Source organism: Sarcophilus harrisii, chromosome 2, assembly GCF_902635505.1.
Source record: "Sarcophilus harrisii chromosome 2, mSarHar1.11, whole genome shotgun sequence".
Classification (NCBI taxonomy): Eukaryota; Metazoa; Chordata; class Mammalia; order Dasyuromorphia; family Dasyuridae; genus Sarcophilus; species Sarcophilus harrisii.
Window position 1 is genome coordinate 127,372,585 of NC_045427.1, and position 14,704 is coordinate 127,387,288.

Here is a 14,704-nt window from a genome sequence, read left to right on the forward strand (position 1 = left end):
TAAAACTGGGTCTTTAGTCATTTATTATGACCATTTGAGGAAGAACATCTGGAGTGGAGGATTGAATTAGTGGCAGTAGAGATGATATCCTGACCCCTCAAAGAGGAAAAGTAGCAGCCTGACTCAGAAAGCATATGTTACATATCTATACTTTCTCACATGGTGATCTCATCAGCTTCCATGGATTTGATTATCATCTTTATTCAGATGATTCTTAAATCTATTTATCAACCCTGATTTCAATCCTGCTCAATCCTATGTCACCAAAAAAATCCTGAAACTTTTGAAAGTGGATGTCTTAAAAAGCATCTTAAATACAACATAGCCAAGAAAATTTCATCATTATTGGCCAGCAAACTCTACCCTCTTTTAAACTTCCTTATTAATATCATGAGCATCCCTACCCTTCCAGCTGCTCAGGTTTGAAGCTTTAGCGTCATCTTAGGTGCCTCTTTCTCATTCACTCCACAGATCTAATTGACAAATTTTATAATTTCTTTATAATCTCTCTTGTACATTTTCCCCTTTCACTTAGCTTCTGCCTGAGTTTGGAGCCTTCTCACTTGAATTACAGTAATAGGCTCCTAATTGATCTCCCTACCTCAGTCTTCTACTACTTGTAATCAACCTTCCTTTCAGATTCTAGTTTTCTTAGAATGTAGGTATAATCACATCACTCTCTAGTCAATAAATTAGGTGATTTCCTATTATCAGCAATACTAAGCATAAAGTCCTTTTTTTTTTTTTTTTTTTTTTTTTTTTTTGGCATTCAAAGCTCTTAATAACCTGTGGCCTTCTTTTTCATTCTTCTTACATTCTACTCACTTTCACAAATCCAGTGTAATTCTAGCCATTCTGGCCTGTTTTCTGTTTTTTGCATAAGAACCTCTATCCACCATCTTGATGCCTCCATTCGGAATACTCTCTCACACAAACTGCTGCTACTGCTGGTACAAACTGCTGGTGCTGAAATTTCTGACTTCCTTTAACATTTAATTCAAATACTACTTCTCGAATTGCTTACTGTTTTTGTAAGGAGGCAAGAAGAAAGAAAAATTTGTAACTCAAAATCTTGTAAAAATGAATACTAAAAATTGTTCTGACATGTAACTGGAAAAAATAAAATGCTATTAAAAATAAGACATAAAAATAAATTTTAAAAAGGCTAAGATCTCCTGCTACTTTTGGGTCGATCTTCAGTCCTCCTTATCTTTATCTTGCCACTGGACCCAAATGGCTCCAATGGAGAATATGAGGCTAGTGACCTTGCACACCCCTCCTTCACTTAAATCCAATTTACTTCCAAGTCAAATATCATCTTGATGTTCTTGTCTTCTTTGGGAATGAAAGATAAACAACAAAAATACCATTTCTTCTAAGAGGCCCTCCCAATTTCTAATTTCATTCTTTCTAATGTAACCTTCCATTTATTCTGTATTGATCTTGTATATTTTGATTTATGTATGTTTCTTCTCCTATTAGAATGTAAGTAAGCTCCTTGAAGTCAGACATTACTTTTTTTCTTTTTTTTGTATCCCCAACATTTATCATAATGTCTCATAATATGCCAAGTTAGGTGCTTAATAAATGCTTATTGACTGACCAGATACAGGAAATAATAAATAGTAGATAAATGAATGAATGGAAAGATAAAATAATAAATGATGAAACAAATAAAAAAATCAGAGGCAGAAGTTTTAGGCATAGTCAGAGAACAACTATCTGTCATGTTTAGCCTAGCAGAGAGTCCGACTTTCTTAAAAGAGATACTAGTGAGGGAAAAAGGCCAGCAGTATCTTAGACTCTAAAATCTATAATCTTTTTTCCCTTTTAAATGGCTATTTAATTATACTGATAATTTATGCACAACTCATTAGACACTGAGGTAAAATGCGAAACTAAACTTTAATTCCTCTGTAAGGGTAACTAACCTGCCACTAGCAATAATTATGAAATATTTTCCACCTCTTTAGAGGATTACAAAGCAATTCCACTTTGTTTTAACTTCACTATAGTCTGATTATTCTGCAACAGAAGCACTATTTCATAAAATCAGAGTTAGACAAGAGTAAACCCAGGAATATAGAATTTAGAGCTGGAAGAAACAACAGATAACAATCAGCCCAAACTAAATTTTAGAGACAGGAATGCTAAGGCCCAATCATGGATGGCTTCTCCAAGATTACTCAGGTAATGAGGCAGAGTTTGCATCTGAACTCAGATTATCTGATTCTGGATCCATTCCTAATAGTTAGACAAATGGCAAAAAATGTAAAAGATTCCTGCTTTTCTGTGTTGATAGGGCTCCTACCATGGGAACTCCATCTACATTAGACTGTAAGCTCCTTAAAGGAAGCTTTGAATCTTCAGCACACAGTGCAAAACCTAACATGCAGTAAGTGCTTAATAAATGCTGTTTGATTGGATCAACCCATATAATAAATATTACAAATAATAATTCTAAGGCTTAGTAGAAAAATACTAGATAGTATTCCTGAGGCACTGAGAAATTAAATGAGTTGTGCAGATTGCAGATCATGAACTCCTTGAAGGCAAAAACTGTCTTTTGTCTTCTTTTGTATCTTTAGCACAGTACCTAGAATGTGGTTTCAAGGCTAATAAATTTTTATTGATTGTTTGATTGATAGTATGTGTCAACGGTATGATTTGTGCCTAGATCTCTCTGATTTCCTTTGAGACTCAGCTAATAAATCATTTCTTATGAGAAACCTTTCTCAATGCCCCTAGTGGCTAGTGTTTTCTTCTTCCTTAAATTATCATGCATCTTGTCTGTTTACTTGATATACCTCCTCATGTAGAAAATAGTTTTTTGAGATCAGGGGGCCTTTTATTGTCAGCTGTTCATATCCATCACATAGCAAAGCCTTACAGAAATAAATAGATATTTTATAAAGGTTCATTGGATTAAATTGAAATTCCAGAAATTTGTCTATTATATCAAAGCTAAATTTAGTTTCTCTAACATTTTATTTTTTAAATATGAAAATAAACTAATCTTATTATGACTGTCAAAATCTCAAATATAGCCATACAACTAAGAATTTACATTCTATGAAGAATTATAGTAACCCCTAAATTCAAAATAAAAAATGCTTCATTGTAATTTACAAACAAGGATTATTATATTAATTCTCTACTAAGGCATAGGTGCCTATTTGTGTACATATTTATAAATATATAGCTGATAAAGAACATCTAAAAATCAAAATTTCCCATTTATACATAAAGCATCATAGATTTAGAGCTGAAAGAAACCTGAGAAGACTATCTTTTCATTTTAGAAATGAGGAAACTGAACCCCACAGTGATTTGTTCCAGATAATATAGATATCCATCAAGTGACTGAATCAGAGTTCAAATGTAGGTCTGCTAACTCCTAATCCAGAATTCTTTCCAACACTCAAGTCTTCTAAGACACAAGCCATTTCCTAGCAAGGAAAAGAGAGCTGCTGCTAAGCTATGAATCAAAATAAAGCAAAATGATATAATGAACTTCTGCAACTTTTGAAAGTTGTTATGACAGCCAGAAGAAAGAACTGTGGTGATTATTTAACTTGGTTCCTTATCTAGCCATTTATTATTATTATTTTTAAAAAGGTACATCAATAATTGATGCCCCAACCAATTGTACTTGCAAATGGTGGGTTTTAATTAAGGAGCTGTACACATTGTGCTATTTCCAGTCTCTCCTGATGGTTATTGTTCATAGACCTACCTGTGGCCTTTACCGGGGGTTGTTCTCCTAGCAACAATTTTAACCTTTTGGCATGGATTTTCCCTTGATAATGTGAGTCAGCCACCACTGCTGATGTAAAAGACATGTTACAGAGGGTACAACACTTGTTTTTATCCACCATGTCATCATCACTTCCCTGCAAAGAAAGAAGAAAAGAAACAAAAATGTTAGAGGGAAAACAAAGAAGGCTCTGGGACCATGAGGCTGCAGAAGAAATCACTCAACTACAACCTATCAGCAAAACTAAGCTTTCCCCCTGCCCCCACCTTTCCTTTGCATCTGAAATTTAGCACAAAAGTGGTTTAGCAAAAGCTTAACAGCTTTACTTCTCTCCTGCAATCTTTTTGAAAGACACTGTGCAATGCAAGACTAGTGGTTAGAAGACCTGGGCTTTTAATCCAGGCCTCGTATTTACTAGCATTGTGCAAGCAAGCTGCTTAACCCCTCTGATGCTCAGTTTCCCAATGTGCCAAATGGAGATTATCATACCTACCCTGCTCATATACTATAGGGCTCAAATGAGGTGATGTAGGTAAAATGCTTTGCAAACATCAAAGTGCCTTATAAATGTCAGGAATTCAGCAGTGTTACTACTGGGATTATATCCCAAAGAGATTATAAAGAAGGGAAAGGGACCTGTATGTGCACGAATGTTTGTGGCAGCCCTTTTTGTAGTGGCTAGAAACTGGAAACTGAATGGATGTCCATCAGTTGGAGAATGGCTGAATAAATTGTGGTATATGAAAATTATGGAATATTACTGTTCTGTAAGAAATGACCAACAGGATAATTTCAGAAAGGCCTGGAGAGACTTACACGAACTGATGCTGAGTGAAATGAGCAGGACCAGGAGATCATTATATACTTCAACAACAATACTAGATGATGACCAGTTCTGATGGATCAGGCCATCCTCAGCAACGAGATCAACCAAATCATTTCTAATGGAGCAGTAATGAACTGAACTAGCTATACCCAGAAAAAGAACTCTGGGAGATGACTAAAAACCATTACATTGAATTCCCAATCCCTATATTTATGCACACCTGCATCTTTGATTTCCTTCACAAGCTAATTGTACAATAATTCAGAGTCTGATTCTTTTTGTACAGCAAAATAATGTTTTGGTCATGTATACTTATTGTGTATCTAAGTTATATTTTAATATATTTAACATCTACTGGTCATCCTGCCATCTAGGGGAGGGGGTGGGGGGGGGTAAGAGGTGAAAAATTGGAACAAGAGGTTTGGCAATTATTAATGCTGTAAAGTTACCCATGTATATATCCTGTAAATAAAAGGCTATTAAATAAAAAAAATGTCAGGAATTATTACTGATTACTACCTTGTCTCACAACACATTCCAAGGATCAGGTGCTGAAAAGGATCTTGGGAATTATTTCATTAATCCTCTCATTTTATAGATGAAAAAAATAAGGTCCAGAAAAAGTCAGTGTTTGCCCAAAGTTATCCAGGGAAGGAAGTGGCAGAGTCAGGAACTGACCTGAATCCTCTGATTCACAATATGTTATTTTTTTTCATATTTTCTTTTGTTTTTAATGACAATGCTCACATATTGGAAGAAAAATGAAACAGATGTTTATGGAAAATGCTGTATCTAGTACAATAAGGGAAAATAATACTACAAACACCAGTCTAGAATATGCAATTTTAGATTTCAACCATGGCTTGAGTTTTTGCAGATATCTGCTAACTGGTGCATATTCAATATTTCACTCCCCTGCTAAGCCAACCAGTCTCACTTAGTGGGGTACTTGTCAGAACAATTCTCCTTAGCTTGGCTTGCTTTATCCATTATTTCAATACTGGAAAAATACATTTTCCCTATGCTTTTCCATTCTGTGAAAGTCCCATAGATGTTATCTTACCCAATCTTCTTTGAAGACCTTTCTCACATTCTCTTGAAGTCATTAGTATACTAATGGACCATGTTGGCAGTCTCTTGATTATCATACACTCACTCTCATTTTTCGAGTATACATTCCATTGATGACAACCTTTTACATTACTTCTTCAAAGCAGTTACTTATTTGTAATGTTCTATGGCCTACTCATGCCCACTATGAGCTTCTCCATTGCACTTTGGCTGATTCTCAACTCCATTTTCCTCTAACATGTTAGCATTCTATTTCACACATTTCAATAATATTATCAGAAGAAAGACAGTGTTAAAAAGATATGTTTTTGATTCCGAGAGAATTTGGGGTCCTTAAAAGAAGCTTATGCTTTCCCAAAGGCAAACTTTTCCTCTTCCTATTCAATCCTTGGGCTGATTCATGATCAATTTGCAGTATTGGTTTTAGATATCAACTTTATAGGTTGTACATCTAAGTGCTTATCATAGTTAACAATAAAAATTTTTCATCCATTTAATTTTTTTTTCCCGTGTAGTTGGGTCAAATTCTTTTGAGAGATAAAAAAACTAATTTAAGAAATTCTTCATTACTTTTGGGGTCTGATCAAATTAAAACAATATTATGGACAAATAGTAACATCTGAAAGATCTCTTATATTATAATTCTTAACTTTTTTTATGCCATGGATCTCTTTGGCAGTCTAGTATAGCCTACCAGATTTTATCAAGCTCATATGGAACTGTTTGGCAAATAACCTTTTAAAATTTGTAAAATACACAGTATTACAAAGAAAATCAATTATATTAAAATAAACCTATTTTCTCTCATCCAAAGTCAGAGATCATCTGAAATCTATCCATGGGATCACCCCCTAATGTCTTAATGGCCCTTAGATTGAGAATTCATGATCTAAAACTTGCCACAATTGACATATTTGGGCTCCTGACTTACTGCATATTGTAAGTGCTCAATAAGTGCTTGTTGATTAACTTACTAATACCATACCTACTGACAAATAGAAACCAAAGACCAGCAGATGGAAAGCTGAGACAAACAGCAAAACCAACAGCAACTTTGGAGAGTTCTGGCAGAAAGTAGAAGAAACATAAGAGACATCCAATAGAGAGCTGCACTCAGCTATTGAGACAAGAGACAATTTGTTTCTGAAATCTTTGTGTCTTGATAGGATCTGGCAAACCGTCTAAGACTGTAAGGTCTTGGAATGCTCAAGGTGACAAGGACTTAAGAGAAAATATGGTATAATCCTTCACTTAACAGATAGGGAAACTGAAGCCCAGAGAGAGAAAATGACCTCCTTAGAGTTGCACAGCTAGTAAATACCATTGAGAATTTACCTGGATAGCCTGGGAAAACGCAAGATATTTCAACTCACAGGGTATATCTTGAGTATTTCTTTGACAAAGCAACAATTAATCAATTGATATTATAATTAATATGTGTATATACATTTATTATAATTAATATGAATATATACATTTTATAGCTAATCTATTCTCCTGTGTTTTATATATACATTATACATAATCTATAGAGATAAGTTTATATATGTGAATATGTATATGTGTCTATATATATAAATACACACATAAATACAATATATATGAGTAAATTGTGTATACCTGTTAAAATCAACGTATTTCTTTTTTTTTTCACATCATATATAATGCCTAAGGTAGGAGTTTGGCCAAAAAGAAAAAAATATTTTAAAAGGCTCTGGCCTAGACCTTATTTTAACTATTATCTTTTCTCTACTCATTTAGAGTAGAGAAACTACTCTACTCAGTGGGAAAATCATTCCCACTGCTCATTTCTGTCCCACATTATGTCCAGATAGAACACAGGTAAGTGTTCTTATGTTCTCAGTGCTGAAAGTGATAGAAAATTACTATCTGAGGAATACAAAGAAAATGTCCTAACCATATGGGGTAGGGGTGGGGCAGCCCCATAAATCACTCCCTAGATCATTTTACCTAAAGTTCCCCTTTGTCTAATAAGCCAGCATTCCAAGTGTGTCAAATGTAGCTGCTACTTTTTCTCTGTAACTGAAATAAAGCTTTAGATCTCTGTTTCCTGAACCTTGTGTCACTACTGGGAGATGGTTAATCTGGAGAAGAAAAGACTTAAGGAATTTTTCTTCTCTCTTCCTCTCCCTCTCCCTCTCCCTCTCCCTCTTCCTCTCCCTTTCTCTTTTCTTCTCCCTCTCTCCCTCTCTTTTCCTGAGGCAACTGAGGTTAAGTAACTTGCCCAGGGTCACACAGTTAGGAAGTGTTAAATGTCTGAGACCACATTTGAACTTAGGTCCTCCTGACTTCAGGGCTGGTGCTCTGTCTACTGCCCCACCTAGCTGCCCCTGAGTTTTTCTTCTTTTAAGCCAAAAATCTGTCTCTTTACACCTCTTTTTTGTGTCTTTTTCCTCTTTGCATTGTCCTTTGGGACTAAAGAATATAAATTTAATCCCTCTCTTACAAGACACTCCTTCAAATATTTAACAAGGGCAAACATGTCACCCCCATCCCCAACAATTAAATGACACAAAATGGAATGGGTTGCCCCATGAAATAATGCACATAATCATATAGAAGGCTTCAATTGGAAGCTGCATGACCAAATGGCTAATATGAAAATATTTTTCATATATAATCTTCTCAAGGAGTAGGGAGAGTAGGAGAGATGGAATGAATTTGGGGCTTAAAACTTTAAAAGATAAATGTTAAAGTATTCTGTTTACATGTAATTGAGAAAAATAAAAAATAAATGTGTAATCAGTAATAATAGTTTCTTTATCACTTTTTAAAATCTAGACAATCAACAAAACAATAAATCAAGCCCTAATTTGTAGTATTGGATAATATCTGAGATGGTAATGTTCACAATGAAAATTTAATAATTGTTTTGCAAGAGTCAGCTCAGGATGGTTCCAGCACAACCTGACTTTTTTATTTTTCTATTGTAGATTTCAAGATGCATATTCATTGAATAACAAAGCTTCCTTCTGGGTGACCTATAATCCTGGACAGCAGCTCACCAAACACACCTGAAAGCAAGAGCAGTCTAACACCACCTGCTGAGGCTAGAAATAAGGGCACCCAGAGAACAAGGACAGCTGAAGAAGAAATGCCCAATAAATGTGCTAATTCTGGCTTTATAGGCCTTATTGCTTCTTGCATTATTGCCTGTTTCAACAAGAACACAGTAATTGTTCTTTCATCACCAAAAAAAACCTGCAACCAGGAACAATGGAATTCTTTTCTCCTTCACTTCGGCATTTTGGTTTGTTTAAGTTTTTCTGGGGGGATGGGGTAGTACTGAGGAAGGGGAATCTGTAACTGCCTTTTATCTAGGAGTGGGAATCTTTCAGGGTACAAATTCCCTCTATCAGTCCAGATTTGCCCCTCATCTATTTTTAGAGTTACCTGGGGTGCAGATTTCTCAATGTCACCCAGAGTCACACAGCTTATACCTGTCAAAGAAAGAATTTGAGTCCACATCTTCTTGACTCAAAGACCAACAGACTAGACCTCTATCGCTATGTCATATTTCTCGTTTCTTCATTTCTGGAACCTAATGACCTTTCAGAAATCATTCTTCTGAATTCAATACCCTAAATATTTATTGGAAGCATGCTAAATACAGAGTGATGGGTTAGGTGTTAGAAAAATAATGGGCATTTTCATGGCTCTGCATAGTTTACAATACTTTAATCAATCTGTGAGGTTGGTAATATCAGTATTTTCTCCACCATTTTTTACATAAGAAAACAGTGAGAGAAAGGGTGTGACTCGTCCATAGTCTCGAGGACAGTAACTGGCAATGACAGAATTCAAAACCTGATCTCTTGATTTCAAATCAAGTGTTCTGTCTCCTCTTGATGTTCATCATATGGTTTCACTGCAGGGACCAATATCCACGATTACAACCCAGTACTTTTCTGTACAGGATCTCCTGCAGCAGCCTCTCCCTGGGCTGCATTTCACACATTCCTTAGACCTTCATGTATTCAGTTTTTCCCTTCCTGTACTGTTCTCATTATACTTCCACCCATTTTTTTCCCACATATGTCAGAGCCCTTGGTAATCACCTCCACCATTTAACCAGGGCTACTCATTTACTCCTACTTTATGAAACCATCCCTATTATTTGCTGCTTGTAGCAACACATTTTCATTGGCAACAGTGGCCAGATGGACTATATTTCATAGTTGTTTCACATGTTGGTCTTATTTCCCTAGTATGAGTATAAAGTTCCTGAAAGGCAGGGAAAAGACATCATACAGTGTTTTGGTCTCTACTTTAGTGCCTACTACAGGGCTGAGTCCATGCAGAAGTACAATAACCCCCCCAAAAAATTGAATTTTCTTTTACCGGGCACAAAATAGAAAGCCTAAGGTTGAGTATCAACTCTGACACTAGTAGTTTAATGTCTCTGAGCCTCATTTTTTATCTGTAAAAGAAAGAGTTACATTCTCACTATTTCATAGGTTTATGTTGAGGAAAGAACTTCATAAATCTTAAAATTCTATGTAATGGACTAATTAAGAGAGTCTTCCTATCAAAATGATAAGTCACATGACAGTGGGAACTTTTATTTCAGATTTTTTTTTTATCTCCCTATAGATAGTCTGGTGAATCCTGTTTGACCCTTTCTCAGAATAATGATTTAAATGCATAAAATGCGATATATAAAATAAAAAAATTATATTAAAATCAGTAATATTTTTTCTAATACCTAGCCTAGTTAATAATAATATTTATATGGTGTTTTACAGTTTTGAAAAAAAAAGTCCTTTTGATATAAGCATCGCCATTTTACAGATGAGGAAATTAAAATAAAAAAGAGGGCTAAATGACTTAATCAGAGTCACTTTGCTAGTAAATGTCTGAGGCTAGTAAAAGTCAGATCTTCCTGACTCCACATCCATTCTCCTCCCACTCCAATTTCTCTCTTTCTCTCTCTTCTCTATCTTTGTCTCTCTGTTTCTATTGTTGTATATGTGTTCCTCTGTCTGTCTGTCTGTCTGTTTTTTTCTTTGTCTTCTCCATGTGTTTCTCTGAATCTTTCTCTATCTATTGTTCTCTTTCTCTATCTAGTTCTGTCTCTCTCTTTCTCTGTGCTTATATTTTTTTCTGTGTGCCTCTCTTTCAGCTTAAGAATCCTTGAAGAGAGTATGAATGTCTGCTGCAAGCTTGCTAAGAGAATGAAACACATCTGTTGATTTAGTGTCATTGGCTGGGCTTCAATATAAACAGGGGTTGTTCTCAAATAAAGTATGTGTTGAGTCCTCCATTAAATTATGAGCTCCTTCAAAGCAAGACTGGAGGATTGTTTTATTTTTTATTTTTGTTTTTGGCCTTTATTTGTATCCCCAGTGCTTTATAATAAGCACTTCAAATACTTCTTGATTGACTGACAACCACTCACTAGCTGGAAAAGCTACTTAATTTCTTAGAAGCGTTATGTCTTTACTGTAAAATGAGGACAGTATTATTTGTATTATCTACTTCATAGGATTGTGGTGAAGATCAAATGAGGAAATGTATAATAAAGCTCTTTGTGAAGCATCATAGAAATGCCAACTTTTATTATTGAGTCAAGGTATATGTCAAACTCAGATCATCTTCAACTTCATCATCATAAGATCATTATCATAGTTCACATTTATAAAACTGTAAGTCAGGGTGCCCAAACTACTAACTTGTATAAATTTCTTCCTATAGCTGGACCTAATAGATCACTCCCTCTTTGATTCATATAGTTCTCAAAGTTTACCTTCAGAGATCTCCAAATATAGTTTTTATTTATAGATTTCTGAAAATAGTTATAACAAAGTATAAAACTTCCATAGGAAGCACTCAGTGTAACAAATGCATATTGTTCACAGAATGCTGTTTATTTCACTCTGCAGAAAATGCAAAAGACTCTTAGGAGTCCATAAGCAAATATGGAAAATACATAAAGAACTCATAGTGGGCCACTAGTAATCAATATCATTTGCATCTCTCTGGAGTGTATCCTTTCCCCACAATATCCAACTTAGCCTATCCCTTGACTCTGCTCCTGCTTTATAGTACTACTCAGAATGGAAACATACTCAGTATTTGCTATACAGGTCTCAAGCAAACATTCTGATGAGTCCTTATTAAACCACATAAACACTGAGTACATGGAATTTCAGTTTGGAAAGACAGCGTACTGAGATTCATAGACCCCTCCCCCATTATCACTGGACATATTCTGTCTAAATAAATCATGTCAATAAAAGAGAGCAAAGTGTAAGTATTTTGCTCACTCACATTTTAAGTTTAGTCCCTTAGTATATCTTCAATTGTATAGGAGAGGACATGGGAATTCTGTTCTCTCGTCATTGCAGAAAATTTTCTCTGGATAGGAAGTTTGATTGAAAGTTGAAACATTTTCTTGTAAGTTAAGCATTGAAGTTATTGCTACCAAATAAATCTCCCTTCTAGGAGTAGAAGGACAGATTCTAAATTTTGGGATGATGCACAAGAATGGTGACCAAAACTATATACAAAACCATCTTTTAAAACCATGGTGATTCACTTTAAAACCATCATGAACCCCATAAACAAAAATAAGCAATATATTATATACTTCCACTGAAAGTCAGAATTTAGTGGTTCCTGATTAGGATTTAGGAGTGTGAGGAGAATCCCAGGAACTCCATGAAAGAAAGGCAAAAAGAAAAAATTTAAGAAACCAATCTCTTTTTAAACTAATGCAAATGGAATGATCTCACAACAAGACTCTGATCTCCTAAGTCCAAGCCAACAAATTTTTAGGAAGTTATCGAGTATTTATGAAATACTTACTATATGGCAGGCACTATCCCTGTGCTTGGTGCTTAGGACTAAGGATACAAAGAAAAAATAAGAATAACACAATCCCTATTCTTAAGCATCTCATAGATTAATGGAAGAGATAAATATATACAAACAAAAGACACAGAATAAATTCAGAATAGTCTCAGAGGGAAGACACCAAGGTTAAGTAGGACTGGGAATGACTTTTTTTGCAGAAGGTAGGACTTTAACTGAGACTTGAAAGAGGCCAGATAATCCCAGAGTCAGAGATGAAAAAGGAGAACATTCCTGAAATGGTGCCATATTTGAGGAACAGCAAAGAAATCATTGTCCCTGAATCACTGAGTACAAGAAAGGAAGGAAAGAAGAAAAGGAAGGAAGAAGGAAAAAGAAGGAAGGAAAGAAGGAAGGAAAGAAGAAAAAAAAGGTATAATAAAACTGTAAAATTTAAAAGAGCCTTAAAGCCAAATAGTATTTTATATTGATCCTAGAAGTTATAGGGAGTCATTAGAGTTTATTGAATAAAGGACTGACAAGGTCAGTTGATAGGAGTTGGCAACAGATTGGATAAAGGGGGCAAAGTGAAAGAAAGTAAGAAGTTAAAAATAACAAGATTTTAATCTTGGGTAGTATCTAAATGTATTTCCTATTTCCACCAGTAATGGTAAAATTAGAAAAGGAGGAGGGTTTTATGGGAAAAATAATGAGATCACAGCCGGACATGTTGAGTTTAAGATATCTACAGGCTGATGAAGATGTGAGACTAGAATACAGAAAAAGGAGAAGGCCAGACAAATTGATCTGAGAATATGCATAGAGATGATAATTAAATTCATGTGAACTGATGAGATGGCCAAGTGAAATTGTTTAGAGGGAGAAAAAAAAAAGAGTGCCCAGGACACAGCCTTGAGAGACACCTGTAATTAGAGTGCATGACATAGATGAAGATCTAGTAAAGGAGAATGAGGAGGATAAGAAAAGCAGGAGTAAGATTGGGAGAGAACAACAATAATAAAAAAAAACTATTAAGAAGAAATTATGAAGAAGAGGTGGTTGGTAAATATCAAATGCTTTCAGAGAGGTCAAGAAGGATAAGGGACAAAAAAAGGCAAGGCGAGTCCTTTCTCTACTATCTCATATTCATTTTGTTCTGTCTCACTCCTTTTGTAACTATTATGCCAGCATTATATCTCTCTGATTTTGAGAAAACAGAGAACTCACATGAATTCATCAGAGTTTACAGAAATGGCTATGGAGGCAATGACAAGTTATAATATGTTTGTTCATTTACAATGTGTTTGCTCAGAAGGGTGTAATCATCCTTTATTCATTTACAAAGGGCATACCCTGGATGCTGGGAGTATGTACAGTGTTCATATATCCCATTGAGAAGCTGCCTGGTAAAATTCACCAATCCTAAGTTAAAATGCTTCTGTGCTGCTGAGTCATATACCTATCATTGGGACAGGGCTCAACTACCCAGTGTGTGAGAATGCTTGGTCTGCCAAGCATTAACAAAGAAAGGTCACTTTTTCTCTGGAATGGGAACAAAGACCTGTTACCATTCAGGAGGAATGAGGAGATTATTTATACACTTTATATATTGTGAATGTTGGTTTATTTTAGTGCTGACTTAAGAATTATAGTAGCTATAAGACCTCAAGAAAGAAAAAAAAAAAGCAAAAATTCATGGGCTGGATATATATGTATATGTATATAAACATACATATATATGTACATATATATATAAAACTATTAAGTAAGAAATGTTAAATAAATGGTCTATATATGAAAAATGCATACATACTAAAGAGAGAACAGAAGCAGGGAAAAAGCAAGGTAGGGGAAGTAAGATTATTATAAAATTTCCAGAATAGTCTAAAATTCTCCCCCAAAATATTTGTCTTCTTATTAAAAGTCATGGAACTACAAACTCTATGAGTTTAAGGGAATTTCATTGGCTATCTATCCCGATGTATACCCTGACCAAAAATTCTCTGAATAATATCCCTGGAAATTGATAATTCAATATTCATTGGGAGACTTCTAGCATATTAATCTACTTTTGAACAATTCAAAATTTAAAATGTTTATTCCTTACATTGGTTTCAAATGTATACATCTGGGACTTCCATCTACTGATCCTTGCTCCCTCTAAAGTAAATAGAACAAATTTCTTCACTCTTTCTCGAAAGCAATGACTGTATATGTATGTTATGGAATATTATTGT

At 34.9% G+C, this 14,704-nt stretch overlaps 1 protein-coding gene across 3 annotated transcripts in view; it reads right to left on the bottom strand.

Annotated features, from left to right (window-relative positions):
• The window catches only part of ZMAT4 (zinc finger matrin-type 4), a 542,554-nt gene that overhangs the window by 221,886 nt on the left and 305,964 nt on the right, over window positions 1-14,704 (bottom strand). For all 3 annotated transcript variants that reach the window (XM_031950744.1, XM_031950743.1, XM_031950742.1), the window contains exon 5: window positions 3,737-3,893. In XM_031950744.1, the coding sequence (XP_031806604.1) occupies window positions 3,737-3,893 (157 nt within the window). The remainder of the gene's footprint in view (window positions 1-3,736; window positions 3,894-14,704) is intronic.